General features: G+C 47.8%; 1 protein-coding gene across 6 annotated transcripts in view; it reads right to left on the minus strand.

Annotated features, from left to right (window-relative positions):
- AGRN (agrin) overlaps window positions 1-18,492 on the minus strand; it is a 245,128-nt gene that overhangs the window by 11,804 nt on the left and 214,832 nt on the right. For all 6 annotated transcript variants that reach the window (XM_077931365.1, XM_028740790.2, XM_028740796.2 and 3 more), the window contains 11 exons: window positions 17,639-17,986; window positions 16,722-16,914; window positions 15,188-15,403; window positions 13,202-13,431; window positions 12,137-12,271; window positions 10,186-10,282; window positions 9,223-9,387; window positions 8,005-8,116; window positions 5,476-5,592; window positions 3,903-4,092; window positions 2,975-3,062 (listed from right to left, as the gene is read on the minus strand). In XM_077931365.1, coding sequence (XP_077787491.1) covers window positions 2,975-3,062; window positions 3,903-4,092; window positions 5,476-5,592; window positions 8,005-8,116; window positions 9,223-9,387; window positions 10,186-10,282; window positions 12,137-12,271; window positions 13,202-13,431; window positions 15,188-15,403; window positions 16,722-16,914; window positions 17,639-17,986 — 1,891 coding nt within the window. The remainder of the gene's footprint in view (window positions 1-2,974; window positions 3,063-3,902; window positions 4,093-5,475; window positions 5,593-8,004; window positions 8,117-9,222; window positions 9,388-10,185; window positions 10,283-12,136; window positions 12,272-13,201; window positions 13,432-15,187; window positions 15,404-16,721; window positions 16,915-17,638; window positions 17,987-18,492) is intronic.

Raw genomic sequence — 18,492 nt, forward strand, 5'->3', positions numbered from 1 at the left:
TGGGGAAAACTGCCACAAGAAGATAAGAAGGCCCAATGTAAAGGGGTGGCATTTCAGATTTGGTGTTTTAGTGCACGAAGAGTTGGAAGATCTCACCCCAGCCTGTTAGGCCCTTGCATGGATCTGAAGTCCTCACAGAAGCTGTCCAGCTAAACAGTTCTGCTACTGCAATGTGTTTTAGGTGTGCAATGGAGCTTCCCCACCCTCCCTTCTGCCCACACCTCCCCAGAAGGTCCTGTAAATTTGCTGCAGATTTACAGGGCACACAGGAGAGGCTGGGGAAGCACCATGGCACAGCTAAAACTCCTGGAAGGACTAAACACTCACAATCTCTTATGCAATGATTAGAAGACCTTAATGTCTCATTTACTGATTTTCAATGTACAGTGGTACCTTGAGTTACAAATGCCTCAGGTTACAAATGCTTCAGGTTACAAACTCCGCTAACCTGGAAGAGTTACCTCGAGTTGAGAACTTTGCCCCAGGATGAGAACGGAAATTGTGTGCTGGCGGCGCAGGGGCAGCAAGAGGCCCCATTAGCGAAAGCACGCCTCCAGTTAAGAACAGTTTCAGGTTAAGAACGGACCTCCAGAACGAATTAAGTTCATAACTAGAGGTACCACTGTATTGTGAACATGACCTGACAAACCCAGCGATTGTTTTGTTTCCCCTTTTTTCGCATTTCCCCCCTTACCACCAATAAATTCTCACTAAGAAACAAATGTTTTAAAACTCCTTGTGCTAGTGGAACCGTTTAGCTGGGGTAACTCCCCCCGCCTCTGTTTTTTTGCTCAGTGAGCTGCTGAAAAGATTCAGACTACGGCTCTCTTTTGTATAACCTATGTTTTGGCATATTTCCTGGGTGCTGGGAATGGGGTGAGGATGACAGGCAGCTCTGGTGCTGTGGCTTCAGTCTAATACAGTGCACACATCTGTGTAAAGTGAAGGTGTGGGTGCTCCCCCTGTAGGACCACCTGTCCCCCGTCCCCCCACTCCAAGAAGGCTCACTTTCAGTTCTTATTCCCAAGTGAACGGTGGTGGCAGTGACTGAGTGACGTGGTTGGGGTTGGTAGGTGGCAGGATGGTTGATGTGAGATGGTGATTACAGGGGGGGGGCGAGGAAGGAGGTCTACTTACGCTGGGATCTCATTGGTCAGTTGGCTTGAAAACAAAGAAACAAAGACATTCAGGACACAGAGAGCGACAAAGAAAGTGAGGTGACAGACAAGACAAGAGAGCACAAGTAGGAAAGAAACATAGGGTTGTATCCAACTTTAGGCCTAATCCAAGTATTATTACTGTGACGATGACTGTGTTTGATATTCATCCTTCACCCAAATGTCCTAGGGCAAACTCCATTAAAAACAAACTGCAACCACAACTAGAGTGGGCTGTGTACACACACACACACACACACACACACACACACACACACACACCCCTCTCTTAGGTGTCAAAGGCCAGGTAAGGAGGTGCATCCTTAAAGGTAAAGGTAAAGGGACCCCTGACCGTTAGGTCCAGTCGCAGACGACTCTGGGGCTGTGGCGCTCATCTCGCTTTACTGGCTGAGGGAGCTGGCGTACAGCTTCTGGGTCATGTGCCAGCATGACTAAGCCGCTTCTGGCGAACCAGAGCAGCACACGGAAACGCCGTTTACCTTCCCGCCAGAGCGGTACCTATTTATCTACTTGCACTTTGACGTGCTTTCGAACTGCTAGGTTGGCAGGAGCAGGGACCGAGCAACGGGAGCTCACCCCGTCATGGGGATTCGAACCGCCGACCTTCTTATCGGCAAGCCCTAGGCTCTGTGGTTTAGACCACTGCGCCACCCATCTTTAGCATATGGCAAAACTCCATAATGAAGGAACGAGAGACACATTTGCAGGGTAGAGTTCCACAGCCTAGGGGCTGCCACAGAAAAGGCCCTCTCCCGTGCCCCAACATCCCTTATGCTTCCGAGGGCAGGGCAACTACCAAGAGGGCCCTCTCTGCTACCAAGAGGGTCTTTAGGGAAGGAGGCAGTGTTTCCAATAGTCTCATTGAAATTTACTATTTTATTTTATTTGTATCTGCCCTTCCCCCCAAAGCAGCCCAGGGGGGCAAACAAGAAGTCATAAAAATATTAAAATGCCTTAAAAACATTTCCAGTACAGATGCAGACTGGGAAAGATCTCTTGCCTAAAAGGCTTGTTGGAAGGGGAAGGTCTTTCATAGGTGCCCAAAAGGCAACAGAAACGACGCCTGTCTCATATTTAAGAGGAGGGAATTTTAAAGGGTAGGTGCCACCACACTATCCACGGGCACGAGGAACATAGGCCCATTAAGTTCAGCGGGTATGAATAAAATTTAGTTGGATACAACCCATCGCAGTCTCCAAAGGGGTGACCAAAAACCAGAGGTGGGGAAGAGGTGGGTCCAATGCCCAGAGCATCTGAGCAACGCCTACACACAGAATAAACACACATAAAAGAAGCCCCTGCCCCCAAATGGGTTGCAGAGATGTGTGGTACAGGAGCCAAGATTAAAGACACACAAAAATGTTATTCATGAGACAAAAGAATACACACACACACACACACACACACACACACACACACACACACGAAGGTGGGAAGACAGGAGGGCTGGGATTAGGAAGGGATCTTATTGTGCTGCTTTCTTCTGTCACAGCTGAATGAAACTTCTGTGTAATGCTGGGGATAAAGAGCTACCAGGGACCAGTAGTCAGATTCCTCTTCCATCAGATGATGGATGAACCTGAAGGGCAGACGGAGAAGAACCTGTAGGGCCAGTGCCCCACTCCTCCCTGGCCTGAGGATGTGGCGCTGCCACCCTCTGACTCCACTGTAGAAGATCCTGGGGTTCTTCCCCGCCCCTCCAGTTCAGACGGTTAATTGTTAAGCTCTGAGTTCAGTTCCTGCCAACAGGCTTGCTTTTCTACCCCCGCTTTGTTAGTCAAAATAAAAGGCATTACCTTTTGGTCACAGCATTGTGGTATTCTATGTAGGTCCTGCCATCGAAAGCAATGGCCTCCGCGTCTCCTGCCGCCTTCTCAGTGATGACTGGGGGAGGAAGAAGAAGAAGAAGAAGAAGAAGGCAGATTGGTTATGATCGACCAACAATCAGCTCCACTGAATGACTCCCACTGGCAACTGCTGCTGCTTCTAGTAAGATTTTATTAAAGATTTTTTCATAAAACAGTAAAAGACAAAAGAAACTAATCTAAATAAAAACAAAGACAGAGCGGGGGGGAGGGGGGGGGAGGAAAACACAGAATCCTCTATCAAAAGTAGCGCTTAATCCTTGTCACTCACAGAAAGTGGTGGACCCTCCCAGCTCTCACCTGGGAACTTTCCTTTCCCCTTCCCAGTCTCTTAATCTGGGAGATCTTCACTTCCCTGCCTCTCACTCAGGGTTCTTCCAAGAACCATCCACCACCTTCATGTGTGTGTAATCCTCGGACACCAATAATGGCCCAAAGCAGAGGACACAAAGAAGAAAAAAGAAAAGAAAGGAAAGAGAGGGAAAACGGCTTCAGATTTTCCGTTTGTTAAAGCAATTACAGTCGTACCTTGGTTCTCGAACGGAATCCGTTCTGGAAGTCCATTCGACTTCCAAAAACATTTGAAAACCAAGGCGCGGCTTCTGATTGGCTGCAGGAGCTTCCTGCACTCAATCGGAAGCCGTGGAAGCCGCGTCGGACATTCAGGTTCCAAAGAACGTTCGCAAACCAGAACACTCAGTTCCGGGTTTGTGGCGTTTGGGAGCCAAAATGTTCGAGTCGCAAGGCATTCGAGAACCAAGGTACGACTCTAGGATGACCTCCAACTATTCTACTTTCTGTTAAGCAGCATTTTCCCGGTCTTCACCGGCAACTTCTAGCGTCAGTGAAAGAGTCGCACCTTTCTCGCAGTGCATCCCGAAGGAGCCCCTCTGGCATGTGCACTCGTAGCTTTCCATGCGAGGACTACACATCCCCCCATTCTGGCAAGGGCTGGGCTTCTGGATGCACGGATGGGAGCGGAAGGACGAGATCTCGACGGCACCACGGATGTTCTCTTCCTTCAGAATTGGGACGCCTTTTATAGAAATCTGAGCGGGTGGGGAGGAAAAAAGAAGAAACAAAAGAATCAGGGTGGGTTTTATTTTATTTTAAAATTAAAAGCCAGGGACACCTTGCCAGAGAATGAGGAAACCCAGTAATTTTTGCAGGCTTATTACTTTATTTCATTTATGACTCGCTTCCCACATCTCGCAGCAATCTAACAATAAAAGGATATTTGCAAAGAGTTTCTGGATCAGTGCAGACTGGGGTGTGGTTCTCCCTTTTAAAAGGCTCGCTGAGAAACAAAGGTCTTCAGTAGCCACCAGAAAGTCAACGGATACTGTGTCTGTCTGACACATCCAAATGGGAGGGAGGGAGGTGCCTCCAACCTGAAGGGCTGGCTTGTACCAAGTATGGATTAGACCTTCTGATGAGATGGTGCCTGCAGGGGCCCCCCTCCTGCAGAGCACAGTGATGGGTTGGATATATAAGAGTTGGGACAGGCATCCTTTTAGGTACCCAGATGTACCGGGCTTTGGACACATGTGCAGGTTAACCAAGTCTTAGCACCGCAGAGACAGAATAGGCCTTGGAGGTCAATTCAGAGAGTGCAATAATGTCTCCCCTTAATCTTCTCTTCTCCAAGTTAAGGAGATTTCGTTTCTTTAAACTATTTCTCGCAGGACTTACTTTCCATAATTCTGCCCGTCTTTGTTGCCCTCCTGTGAACCTGCTCCAATTGGTTTACGCTCTTCTTGGAAAGGGTTCAGAGGAGGGCAAGGAAGACTGTCAGGTCCTGCAAATGAGCCCCCAGGGAGATGGGAAAAGGTTTTTTTAAAAAAAGGTGTTTATTTTTAATGAATGGTATCTCTAGTAAAAATGGATTGTGAGCATTTTCCACCAGGCAACAGAGCCAGGAATCCTCCTATAGGTGTTTAGGAGATTTCACTGTGAAACCATAACTTTTCTGACACACAACAAGGGTGGGGAGTCTCAGGCCCCCCAGGTCTCTCTGTCTGGCATTTGAGACTCTCCCCAGGGCACACCCCTGCACCAGCTCTGCTTCACACCCTCCCTGAGTGTTTTTGCCCGGCTGGGATGTGTCCTTGAGCTCCGGTAAGGCCTTTTGCTTGCCCAGATGGAGAGCAGAGACGGGTGTGTGTGAGTGTGGGTAGAAACTAGCTTCCTGAACAACATAAATTACATTCATTGCTCCACCCACTTTTGCCTCTGGCATGTGGCCCTATGAAAGTTGTTCAGAAGGGAATGTGGCCCTTGGGCTCAAAAAAAAGTTTCCTTATCTGTGAGGTAAAATCATATCTTATTAAATGAAGCACACACACCATAAGTGGCCGCAAACACAAACTACGTAGCTCTGATCTCATCCCATGAGGAGCACTACCGATTGACAGAGATCATATATGCCTCACCCTCTGGATGGCGCCATCAAAGCTGGTGGAAATAGCCGCAGCACGGGCGAGCTTGCTGAAGTCGGGTGCTCCCCCAACGTAGAGGGGTTCTTTCAGGTTAAGGGAGGTGTGAGGAAGCTGGATGGGTGGGGAGAAGGGGAAAGAAAAACACACAGTGAGAAAGGAGAAGACCCAGGTTGTAACTCATGTCCCTCTCTGTCCTGGGACAGAGAAGGAAGCAAGAACCAGGGCTGGGCAACCTCAGGCCTGGAGGCCAAATGTGGCTCCTACCTGGCCCCTGGAACTCTCCTCCAAGCCAGATCTCAATTCCCCTCCCACAGTGGCTTGGCAATCAATTCCTCTTCCCAGGAAACTGAGAATTGTAGCTCTGTGAGGGGAATTGTGGTCTCTGAGCAATTCTCAGCACCCTTAATGAACTATGACCCCAGGATCCATCCATCCATATATATATAAGGCACCCACCCCCCAGCCCTTTCCTTCCAGGTTCCTACTGTCCCCATTGTGAGTCATGGCATCAAAGCCACCTCTGGTTGCGTTAAAAAGGCTAAATCTAATGAACAAGAATATTAAAAAATGGAGAAATGACCAAACTTTCTGGGGGAAATGTAGGGCGGGGGTGAGGAGAAAGAAACAAACAAAATAGTTAATGAACTTAATGACTCCTTAAAAATAAAAAAGGGAGGAGGAGGAGGAGGAGAAGAAGCTATTCTAACAAAATGAAAAACCAACAGGTGATTTTTGTAAGATGGAACAGGCAGGCAGGCGATGATAAATTACTGGCGGCTGGATGGAGAAGTGAAGAGAGCGACAGGGTTTGGGCGGAGGGATGAGCCAGTGTCGGGTGAGATGGTAATGAGGACCGTCATACTTATCTTTACCTTACGGGATTTCTGAAATCCAGACAGCAGGGAGGAGAAAGGGGTGGGTGGGGGAGAAGGAAGAAACACAAACAAAAATCAAAAAAGAAAGACGGAGAGAGAAAGAGAGAAAAGAAAAGATCAGTGCAATAACATCACCAGGCAGAAAAAGAGTCACACAAGATACAAGCGGCAACCCTGTCCCCTGGTTAGCGGGCCCTTGGTAGAGTAAAAGGTACAGAGCAGAGCAGGGGGCACAGGGAAGGAGCAGCTGCGGCTCTGATAAGACACGAGGCAGCAGCTCTTTCAAAAAGGAAGCTTTAAAGCTGGGAAGAGGAGAAAAAGGAGCATGTGTAAAAGATCAGACACAAGCCACAGGCCTATCGGTTTGCTGTTCTGCACGGTTTTATTCTGCAGCTTCCCCTTTTGGAGGTGTGTTTCCTTCCCAGAATTAAAAAGAAGGGTGGGGAGGAACCATTGTGTTTCAGATAACTAGGCTAAGCTTGGAGACAGGGGTCAAAGGCTGGTGTTTTGAAAGTAGAAATGGGCAGGGTGTATACCTTGGTCTGTTTAACGACGACAAAAACCACCTTATGTACAGGGGACCTTTTTCATTACAAATTCTTCTTGCGTACCGCAGAGGATTCTGGGAAGGTTCTAGGGCATGTGCTTAGTATGCGGAGTGGGTGTGCCAGACAGCTGGAAATACTTAGCTGGACCGAGAGATGCAAACAGCACTAGTGATTTCAGATGCGTAGGGAGAAAATTGAGATTGAGCGCAGGTGGCATAAAGGAGGCGACCAAAATGATGAAAGCATGAGAGGATCTTTCTTACATGGAAAACTTACAATTTTGGGGAGGGATTGAGTGAAGATGGGAAGTGGCAGGACATGATTCAGTTTTATATATTTATGATTGGTTCACAGGTTCTCTCACCAGACGTCAGGAGTCAACCAGTGAAATGAATAGTGAGTAGATTACAGACGGGCAAGAGAAAATGTCCCCTCTCATGATGTAATTTACTTATGCCATGTGCTGATAATGACCACTGGTTTAGCTAGCTTCAAAGAAGGGATCAAACAAATTCACGGAGGAATGATCTATAGATTGTGACAGCTATGAAGCCACCTTGTTCACGTCTAAATAAGAATACAGTAGGGAGGAAATGTTGAGGTGCTGTTGCCATCGTCTCCTGCTTGTGACAATTTCTAGCTGGATGCTGTTGGAGACAGAATGCTGGGCTAGATGTTGGGGTCTGCTTCACATCACACAACCCCAATGTGTTAAGGTTGCAGGTCTATGACTCCCATCATTCCTGACCAGGGTTGTTGGAAGCTGGAGTCCAGACATATCAGGATGGAATAATTCTTTGATGTCTTCTAAAGCAAGGGACAGGGAACCCAGATGTTGCCAGACTGCAACTCCCATCATCCCTGACAACTGGGCCAGGGCAACACCATCTGGAGGGGCCACAGGTTCCTTGTCCCTCTAGCAACCATTTGGAACCCCAAACTGATTTGTGTGTGGATTTGTGCCCCTCGTCTGAGCCAAAGGGAGAGCACCACTGATTGCTGGCTTCAGGATGCTGGATTCCGTTTGCTCAGCCAGGTCAGAGGGGCTGCCACAAACCACTTCAGCTCACTGGACCAACGCTTAGGGCTCACCCACTTACCGGAGACTCTCCCATGATCCGTTCGCCATTATTGATCCTCATCACACCTTTGCGTGCGTTCCTCTCTAGTGATACACTGATCCAGGTGTTTAATGGGATTGGTTCCTTGCTCCTAGAAAGGATGTGGCAAGTGTATGATGGGGGGGGGGGGGGGAGGAGAACAGAAAGTTTGTTTACTCGGGTCTGATTAAAGATGCAGTTCTAGACACACTTGCCTTGGAGTTAGCCCCTCCGACTACAGTGAGACTTACTTTTAAGCAAACCTGCACAGGATTCTGCTCCTAGAGGATGTTATAACCCAGGGTTAACAACCACTGAAAGAATGAGCATGGGATTCCATGTTTGCTTTGTGTTTTAGGCAAGCCTACCCAGACCTGTAGAACGATGGAATGTGTTTTAATCAGTTTTTTGCTTACTGTTGATTTTTAATTCATTTCGGTATGTTTTTAAATACCCGTTCTGTCATATATATATATATATATATATATATATATATATATATATATATATATGACGCGGGTGGTGCTGTGGGTTAAACCACAGAGCCTAGGACTTGCTGATCAGAAGGTCAGCGGTTCGAATCCCCGTGATGGGGTGAGCTCCCGTTGCTCGGTCCCTGCTCCTGCCAACCTAGCAGTTCGAAAGCACGTCAGTGCAAGTAGATAAATAGGTAGCGCTCTGGCAGGAAGGTAAACGGTGTTTCCATGCGCTGCTCTGGTTCGCCAGAAGCGGCTTAGTCATGCTGGCCACATGACCCAGAAGCTGTACACCGTCTCCCTCGGCCAATAAAGCGAGATGAGCGCTGCAACCCCAGAGTCGGCCACGACTGGACCTAATGGTCAGGGGTCCCTTTACATTTACATATATATATAAGCTACCTTTCCATCTCTCTATTTCTCTATCTGCAAATCACTTACGAGGTAATGATATACAAATAAATACATTTTCGCAATGTGATCAAATGCACACAACATAGAGTTAACCTCACCTAAACCTGCCCTACGTTAGTCCATCTTTTGACATTTGAGGTGTATATTTTTAAGACCCACTTTATTTCTGTGATTATATGTTGTTTTAGATTGTTTTTAGTATTTTGTTTTAATTATTATAACTTGCTCCAGGACCTTAGAATGAAGGCTGGGTAATCAACAACTACTAATGCTACATGTCTCTCCACCCCCACTCTTACCCCTACCCTCAGAAGGAAGTTGATCGTACTTGATTACAGCTGCTCCTTTGCCCAGGTCGTATCTATATTCCAGGTAGCCATCATGAAGAGCCAGGGAGATGAAATCCCCCTTGCCGTCTGTCTTCTGCCCATTGTAGAAGATCATGCCACTCGGGTTCTTCGCTAGGAACACGATTTCCATGGCCATCTTCTCCCTGAGGAATAGCATAAACCCAAGTCTCAACTTTCAAGTCATTCTCCCCATAGTAAAAAGGGTAGCAGGAGCCTCACTAATGCTTACCATCCACAATACCTCCTTGTGCTCCTACCGGGTGTCCCTGAAGACCTCACAAGTGACTTTAGTTGAATACATGCCTTACGTTTAAAGCACATGGCTTCCACCAAAGAATCCATGGAAATGTCATTTGGTAAGGGAGGTGTGAATTGCAGTTCTGTGAGGGTTAAGCTACAGTTCTCATGTGTCTTGCGGGGAGAGACATGGTTTAAATGTATGGTGTGTATGCAGCCAAATTCTCTTGCAATACTCAGGGTTATGGTGTAGAAACAGCAGTTGGGAATAAGACAGCAACTGATATCTCACCTCCGACGTCCCAATATATTCTACCTATGCTCTTTGAGATCCTGGGCAGCTGCTGCTATCGGTCAATACTGGGTTAGACGGACAAATAATCTGACCCGGCCTGAGACAGCTTCCTATGAATACTGCTGGAGTGGGCGGGTGGAGATGTGACTTTAAACAGCAGCAAAAAACAGAGGTTTTTTCATGCAGGAGAGGCCAAGGCCAAGTTTAAACCCTGACATCTCTGGAGAGGGATGGGAAAGACTCCCTCTGTGAAACCCCAGAGAGCAGCTGCCAGTCAATGTAGACAATACACTGGTCTGACTTGGTATAAGGCAAGTTTCCAACACTCCCGTGATATGTATGCCCCATTACACTGAATCGCTTTTGCGCAGGCGAAAGGGAGGTGAGAAAGCCAGGGAACAGAACTTACTGCAGCTCCGGCACGAAGGCTTGGAGACCGTTCAGCTCTAGGTAGGAGAACCCATTAAATTCTGGCAGGAAGGGAACTGTCTGGTCCAGCTCTGTGACTAAAGGAGAGGAGGAAATGGAGGGAACAAACAGCAGAAATGTCAGATTAAATGGCCAGCGGGGATGGTCCCAGACAAAGAGAGAGGGATGCTGACAGCTCAATCCTATACATCTCCACTCAAATTTAAGTCCCACTGGGTAAGTCCCAATGAAGCTTACACCCAAGTAAGTGGTCATGCTGGCTGGGGCTGCTGAGAGAATACCTGGAGGGCTGTAAGTTCACCATCCCTGGAGTAAAGGCTTGCAGCCTCAACTGGGCCCCAGTGAAAGTAGCAACAATGTGGGTTTTCTGAAGAAATTTGAACCACAAAGTTTTCTGCCCTAAGTTGATGCTGATTTAGCATGCTCATTTAACTTAGGTAAAGGTAAACAAACAAACAAACAAGGCATGCCACATGCTTGCATAAATATCTGAAATGTTTTTTTGCCAGTAGTCGAAAATAGTTGAACTATAATACTAAGCGGGAAAGTGAAATTCATTCTGAAGCACGTGAACGTAAGCGGGTACTCGCTTGGTGTTAAATAAGGATCAGACAGACTCAGCAATGGAGAATAAGAAGGTGCAGTTTATTGCCAGGCAATAAGGACCCAGTTTGGAATCTCTTCCAAAAGGAACTGGGACCCCGATTGACAGAAATCCAGAGGTCTTTATACCTGAGCAGATCACAGCAAATCATAGATCATGAGACAATCATGAGGGATTCACGATATTGTCAGCAAAACTTAGCCAATTAGCAAGCTTCTTGTCACGCTACCAGCTCCTGGTCAAGCACGGAGTTCTAGTTCTGCTTTCCGATGCTTGCAGTGACGCTCTGTCTAACCTTTCCCCTAGTTATGACAGGACAGGGAGCTTGGACATTTTGTGGTTTTGCTCTTCCTGTTCTGTGGATTAATTTAGCCTGTATCTGAGGGGATTTTGTACCAGTATCTCTGATTCACGTCTTCCCCTTGTCCAGGGTACACCGATGTTTGTAGGGGAAAGGTCGGCTCCTAACTTTGCTGTTTCAAGCAGTTTGCAGTTAGCTAAGGCACAGCTTCACTTTGATTCAAAAATGGATTATAAAATACTGTAAGCCTTGATTATGTGTGAGCATATATGAATATATTGATTTCTGACAACTGATTATATGGATAGCATAGGGGTAGCCCTTCTTCCTTGCCTCAATTCAAGTGCACTTACAGGGAAATCCTGTATCTACACTTAACATCCCTAAATGGGATCTACTCCCTAGCAAGTGTACTCAGGATTGCAGCCTTTCAGAACCTCCTGTCTGCACATTAGTAGTTCCCACTGAGTTCATGGGCACTCACTGACAGGTAAGTGGGTATAATACAGCAGCATTTTAAATGTTATATCAAAAGAATTTCAAAGTTTTCACTGGAATCTGGAATATTTTAATACATGACAACTCAACAGCATGCGCACTTCTTACCCAGCTAACTTTCACTCAGGATAGACCCACTGAAATTAAGGGTCCTAAGTTAGCTAAGTTTATTAATTTCACTGGCTCCACTGTGAGACTGATTAGCACTGGATGCAACATTATTTAAATGTTAAAGGGAGGGGGTGGAAACAAGGTGGAAACACACAAAATGTGGTTAAAAATATATACAGGTTGCTTGTAAAATATATACTGATTTTAGCATGCTGGAAGAGGAACGCACATAAATGTAAGTGATCCTAGGAATAATCACTTGAACAAAGTTAATTTTATGTTTGATTGGTCCTGTATCTCATTGCATTCGTCCAATTTGACCTATATCTAAAAGTGTTCTCTCTGCGACCATATCTCAGCCCTGCAGTGTTTTTCACTCCACACCAACCAATGTGTATCAGACAAAGCACCACTTACCTGTCTGACAGAACTCTCCCTCCCGCCCCATGGGGCATTCACACTTGGCGCCCCCTTCTGGCAGCACCAAGCAGGTGGCAGAGATGTGGCAGGGGTTGGGGTCACAGGGGTTCCTCTCGTCAGCACAGGTTGGCCCTGAAGGAAGAGGAGAGAAAGGTCAGCTAAATCAACAGCCGTGTTGTTTCGATACAATTGTGTTTATCCTGGTAGTTACTGTTAGCTGGTTTGGGGTTTTCTCTTGGGTACAAAGATATAACATCATTTATAGAAAGCCAGCATGTGAGGGAGAAAGATTTTGGCTGTCATCCTCACCACTCTGCAACTCTGAAAGACGGTACAGTATCCTTCCCTACAGACCCTCCTGGGTGCTGAGATCAGCAGAGGTGGCCCTCGTCGTAGTTCCTTCACCCTCCGAGGCTCAGTGAGTGTGGCGGCCCAGGATAGGGCCTTCTCTGTGGCAGCCCCTAAGTTGTGGAACTCTCTTCCCACAGAGATGCACCTGGTGCCTTTCGGAGAATGCCAAAGACACACTTCTTTACCTCGGCTTTCGACTCTGAGGTGCATATTTTAAGAACCGCCTTATTTTTGTGATTGTTAAGATGCTTTAAACATGCTTTAATTTATGGGTAGGCAAACTAAGGCCCGGGGGACGGATCTGGCCCAATCGCCTTCTAAATCCAGCCCGTGGACGGTCCAGAAATCAGTGTGTTTTTACATGAGTAGAGTGTGTCCTTTTATTTAAAATGTATCTCTGGGTTATTTGTGGGGCTTAGGAATTCGTTCATTCCCCCCCCCCCCCCAATATAGTCCAGCCCCTAACAAGGTCTGAGGGACAGTGGACTGGCCCCCTGCTGAAAAAGGTTTGCTGACCCCTGCTTTAATTGCCACAACTTGCTCTGGGGCCTCAGGGTGGGTACGTAACAACTCTGCACCTGGAAAGCTATCATGTCAAGCAGAAAGGTTCAGGTCACCCTTCCCACCACACCTTGCACCAAGGAAACGAGCCTCTGAGAGGCAAAAGGGTCCAGGCAACTCCCTTCCCATTCCACACCCTGCTAGGCCAACCTGTGTAACCGTTGAGGCACTCGCAGTGGAACATCTCCGCCTCTTTGACGTGGCAGAGGCCGCCGTGGTGGCAGGGGTTGGGGTGGCAGGGGTTGTTGCCACACTCGCCCACTCCGCTGCCGTATAGCACGTCGCTGCCCTTCTCCCTCAGGTCGTACATCTGGTTGTTGACGTCCAGCAGGCGGATGCAGCCCTTCAGGCCAGTTGTGACTGATGTGCGCTCTGCCACCCTGAGAGGAAGGCAGAAGAACAAGGCCGAAGTTCAGGAGGGGTGGCTGGATGGGCAATGCTGGAAGGGCAGCTACAGTGAAATCCCATGTCCAGGAGGGATATGTGGGGGAGGGACCAAGGCACATGCTATCCCTCTGGAAGGTCCAGGGTCAATCTCGGGCATCTTATAGGGACAAAAGAATTACTAGCTCAGGAAAGTCGACAGCAGCCTACCCCAATCTGGTGCTCCCCAGTCCGCACATCCCGAAAATACAATTCCCATTGGTCTCAGCTAGCGAGGGCTGAAGGGAGTTGTAGTTCAAAACATCAGGAGGACACCAGGCTGGGGAAGGTTGGTCTCCACTGACTGCCAGTGGCTCTCCAGAATTTCACAGGAAGCTGCCTTATACCATAGTCAGAGCACTGGCCCACCTAGCTCAGTACTGCCTGCACGGACTGGCAGTGGCACTCCAGGGTCCCAGCTCCAAACCTGGGACCTTCTGCATGCAAAGCGCCTGCTCTCCCATTAAGCAACGGCCCTTCCCTATACCGCAGGGAAAGATTAGCCAGACATTGTATACATTATATTTTGGAGGAAAATAACTATTAAGGCTCTTTTTCAGAGTGGGGTGAGTGGTTTGCGCTCAGAGAGGATCAACAGGCAATCTCAGAGGCTTTTAACGATGCCCAGGGCAGCTTAACAGTCAATCCCTCTTCCCAGGGAACTCTGGGAATTGTAGCTCTGTGAGTGGAACAGGGGCCTCCTACCAGCATCTTCAAAGAATTACAGCTCCCAGATTTCTTTGGGCAAAGCCATGGATGCTTGAAGTGGTATCCTAATGCTTTAAATGTATGGCCTCAGTGTCTACTCAGGATACCCTTACTGCCAATCTCAGATGCTTATAGCCTAAAATCCTGGTCTATACATGTAGCAGAATAAGGTGGCAGAATCCTGGTATGGCATTATGGTGAGATGTCCTAGTCATCCTCCCGGACGTGGGCTAAATCAGGGATTCCGTTTTTCAATTTCGGCTTTCAGCTATGCATTTTAACGTTGTCACTGCACCTGTCTTAACACTGACATCGTAATTTAATCTGTATTTGTTTTTGTTGCTGATGCTGTGCATCTTCTCCTTTTTTTTGCTAGCATAGAGAAGCAGATTGCGACTTGCTCTTCGCGGGTGTCATCATTCTATCATTGTTAGTTCTTCTATAAGGCATTGTTCTTAGAACGTCAGCCCTTGTTGAGTTGCCTATTTGAATCGTTTCTTCCTGCAGTTCTGCCAGTTTTGATGATCCATTTTTATAACCAGCGCCATTGTTATGGAATATTGATGTATCTTCTAGGTATAAACAGTGCAGAATGAGACTCAGGAAGTGAGGTATGTAAGGAAACCAGGATTGACTGATTTTGATTGCTCGTCCAATTATTGGAGGGGTGGTTTTGTTTTTGTTCTTACTTTTGTTATGTATTTTGTGTTTTTTATATTGTAATTTTAAGTTGTGAACCACCGTGAGATCTACGGATGAAGGGTGGAATACAAATTTAATTAATAACAACAGCAGCAGCAGCAGTAGCAATTACTAAAATAGCATGTTGGAGAGAAGGGTTCTAAACCGCCTCTCCCTCCTGCTGTACTACTTTTCTACTTGCAGGGAGGTTCTTTCTTTTTAATCAGCGCTTTTCCCCACAAAGACAAAAATATCCAACCTCTACTTGTCATGGGGTTCTAGAACAAAATAGGGAGATTCCACACCCGCCCACCCACTACTCACGCTGCTATTTGATCTTCTGGAGCTCCTCCAACAAAGAGATCCGTGTCGAGATTCAGCCCATCCGTGCCGCTGGGGCTCTCACCGTTGACATGTGGCTCCCCGTCCACGGAGAGCATGCCGTTCCTTCGATTGCGGTTGACAACCAGCTGGTGCCATCTGCCAGGCTCGACGGGCACTCTGCTGGTGATGATGCCTGTCCCAGAGCCCGTGTTGAACCTGGAAAAGAGCAAGTAGAGGAGTGGAAGGGAGAGTTTTACTTTAACCAATGCCGCTGGAGAAGGGAAGGCACGAAAGGATGCAGTTTTTGAGAGAATGAGAGCACAGAGGGTAACATGGGGAATACTTTAGCAGCAGCCTTTTTGCATTCCACCCTGAATCAGGGGGCTATATTCTACCACCGACCTCTCAGAACCAATGTGGGAGGAAGTGAGACTTCCTAGGAAGAGGACTCTGCCACCTACAGAGTTCAGTGTGGTGGTTGGTGGACAAACCCTTTGCAAATTGGGTGGCTAACCCTCTGCCCAAGAGGCCTGATCCTGTCCTTCAGGCGGACTTTTACGGCCCACCAATTTGGGTGGAAGTGACACGAAGACAAGAAAAGAAAAAGGATTGTATCCAACCAGGTTTCACTCAAGAGTAGGCCCATTGAAATTAACAAACCTGAGTTAGTCATGACTATAACTTTCAATGGGTCTACTCTGAGTAGGGCTAGCAATGGATGCAGCCCCACCCCCCCACTAAGCTCAGCACCCAATGGGGTTTCAAACCACCCCCTCCCTGATCCTCAAAGTGAGGAGGGAGCATTAATCTCTTCTCTGCAGCTGACTGGCATGGATCAACTTAGGTAAGTTTGCATATGTGTTGTATGACATGCCCCTCCCCCCACTGCTGTTCGATGGCCCTCAGAGAGTTGATCTAGGACAAATGTGGCCCTTGGGTCATGAAAGTTTGGTACCCTCTACTGTACGATATAGCAGTTCCCACAGATGCTTGACACCGCCACCTGGGAAGATGCCCAGATTGAGGAAGGACACACTTTAAGGCAGGGGTCAGCAAACTTTTTCAGCAGGGGTCCACTGTCTTTCAGACCTTGTGGGGGGACGGATTATATTTTGAAAGAAAAAAATGAATGAATTCCTATGCCCCACAAATAACCCAGAGATGCATTTTAAACAAAAGCACACATTCTACTCATGTAAAAACACACTGTCTGCGGGCCGGATTTAGAATGCAATTGGCCCGGATCTGGCCCCCAGGCCTTAGTTTGCCTACCCATGCTTTAAGTTGTCCCAGTGCACCTTGATTGAAGTTTAGATGCCCCCAGCTCCAGACTCTCCAAGGACTACATGGAGAGGCCCATACTGCCCGCAGGCCTGAGGTTCCCTACACCTGCTATTGGTCTGTTGCTGAGCACTCTGGGAAATGCGGGACTAGGTGGGGCACAGCCGGGGCTCTTCTGATAAGTTCTCTCTCTCAGCCTCCCCTCTCTTCCTGCAGCTGGCGTGGTCCCTGAGCCACAACAAAGCCCACTCACCTGAGCTCCACAAAGCCGTTGACCAGCGCCAGGGAGATGAAATCCTTGCCGCGGTTCTGCCCGTTGTACAAGAGCAGCCCGCTGAGGTCGGAAGCCCGGAACTCCATGGCAATGCGCACGGTGTGGTACGCCTTCATCATTTTGAAGGCCAGGTAGGATTTTCCTCCAAAACTGGGGATGAAGTACCTGATCGCTGCGGAGGGCAGGCAGAGATGGTAGAGTGTAAAAGGTGAAGCTTTTTTATTATTATTTTAAAAAGGCAAGCAGAATGGGAGAAAAGAATCAGTGCAAAAACCTTATTATATATCTGGAGTCTTTGATATTTGAGATAGAAAGCATCCCATTTCAATTCAAGCAAGGGCACTGCAATGATCTGCAACTGACAAGGCTATAGCAAATGCCCTTGAGACTTGCCGATTCACTTGCCTTGCTGTGCTGAGACAAAAGACGTTTTCAAAATGCTGACCTGCTCCCTGGGCAAACAGAGGTGTGAGGCTTATCCTCTGCTACAGTGGTACCTCGCGTTACATACGCTTCAGGTTACATACACTTCAGGTTACACACTCCACTATACAGAAATAGTGCTTCAGGTTAAGAACATTGCTTCAGGATAAGAACAGAAATCGGGCTCCGGCGGCCTGGCGGCAGCAAGACACCCCATTAGCTAAAGTGGTGTTTCAGGTTAAGAACAGTTTCAGGTTAAGAACTGACCTCCGGAACGAATTAAGTACTTAACCTGAGGTACCACTGTACTTCTCACTAGCTATGGGCCGTCAATTTTTTTCAAACCTAGTACCACTCCTTTTTTTTTTGCATAATCACATACTGCAGGCAGCCGTATCTGCTAGGCTATTTTAAAAGGGCTCCGCTGTGTCCCCCCCCCCCCCAACACAGTACACTCTCGCCAAAACGCTTACATTTTTCACAAACTGCCCCTCCTTTTCCAGCCGGGCAACTGCAGGTGAATTCCCGGCCATCATCCTCACAGGTGCCGCCGTGCAGGCAGGGGTGGGAATCGCAGGGCCGGGCCGGCTTCTTTGGGGTTGGGGTCAGGCGCATGGGCTTCTTCCTGGCAGTGGTGGCTGGAGCGGTGGTGACAGGCCTCTTGGTGGTGACTGCCCCGGTTGCTTTACCATTGGACCTCCCTGGGTACAGGGCCCGGGGAACAGCGGTGGTGGTAAAGTGGCGGGTGGTGGCGGCAGCCGGTGCCATGGTGCTGGCCGTCGTGGTGGTGGTTGTGGTGGTGAAAAGCTGGGGGATCCAGTCTAGGGGAAACCAATAAAGGAGAAGTGAGTTTTGGGGGCACTGCTCAAAGAGGTCCCTTTCTTCTGAGGAAAGGCTGTGGCTCAGTGGTAGAGCACTTGCTTTGAATGCAGAAGGTCCCAAGTTCAATCATTGGCATCTCCACGCATAGCTGTCAACCGTCCCTTATTGGGCGGGAAACTCCCTTATTCCAGTGCCGTGTCCTGCTGCTGTCCCTTATTGATGATGTCCCTTAAATTTCTCGGGTTTCAAAGGAAGCAGCTCCTCTCCCTCCCTCCCTGCCGGCCAGGGAGGAGGGAGGCTCCAACTGTGTTGGAGGAAGTTTTTAATGTGTGATATTTTAGTGTATTTTTGGGTTCTATGGAAGCCGCCCAGAGTGGCTGGGGAAACCCAGCCAGATGGGCGGGGTACAAATAATAAATTATTATTAATTATTATTATTATTATTATTATTATTATTATTATTATTATTTGCTTGGCTGTGTTGTTCACCCAATAAGGAGTCTCA

This window comes from Podarcis muralis, chromosome 7 (genome assembly GCF_964188315.1).
Source record: "Podarcis muralis chromosome 7, rPodMur119.hap1.1, whole genome shotgun sequence".
In the NCBI taxonomy this organism is placed as follows: domain Eukaryota; kingdom Metazoa; phylum Chordata; class Lepidosauria; order Squamata; family Lacertidae; genus Podarcis; species Podarcis muralis.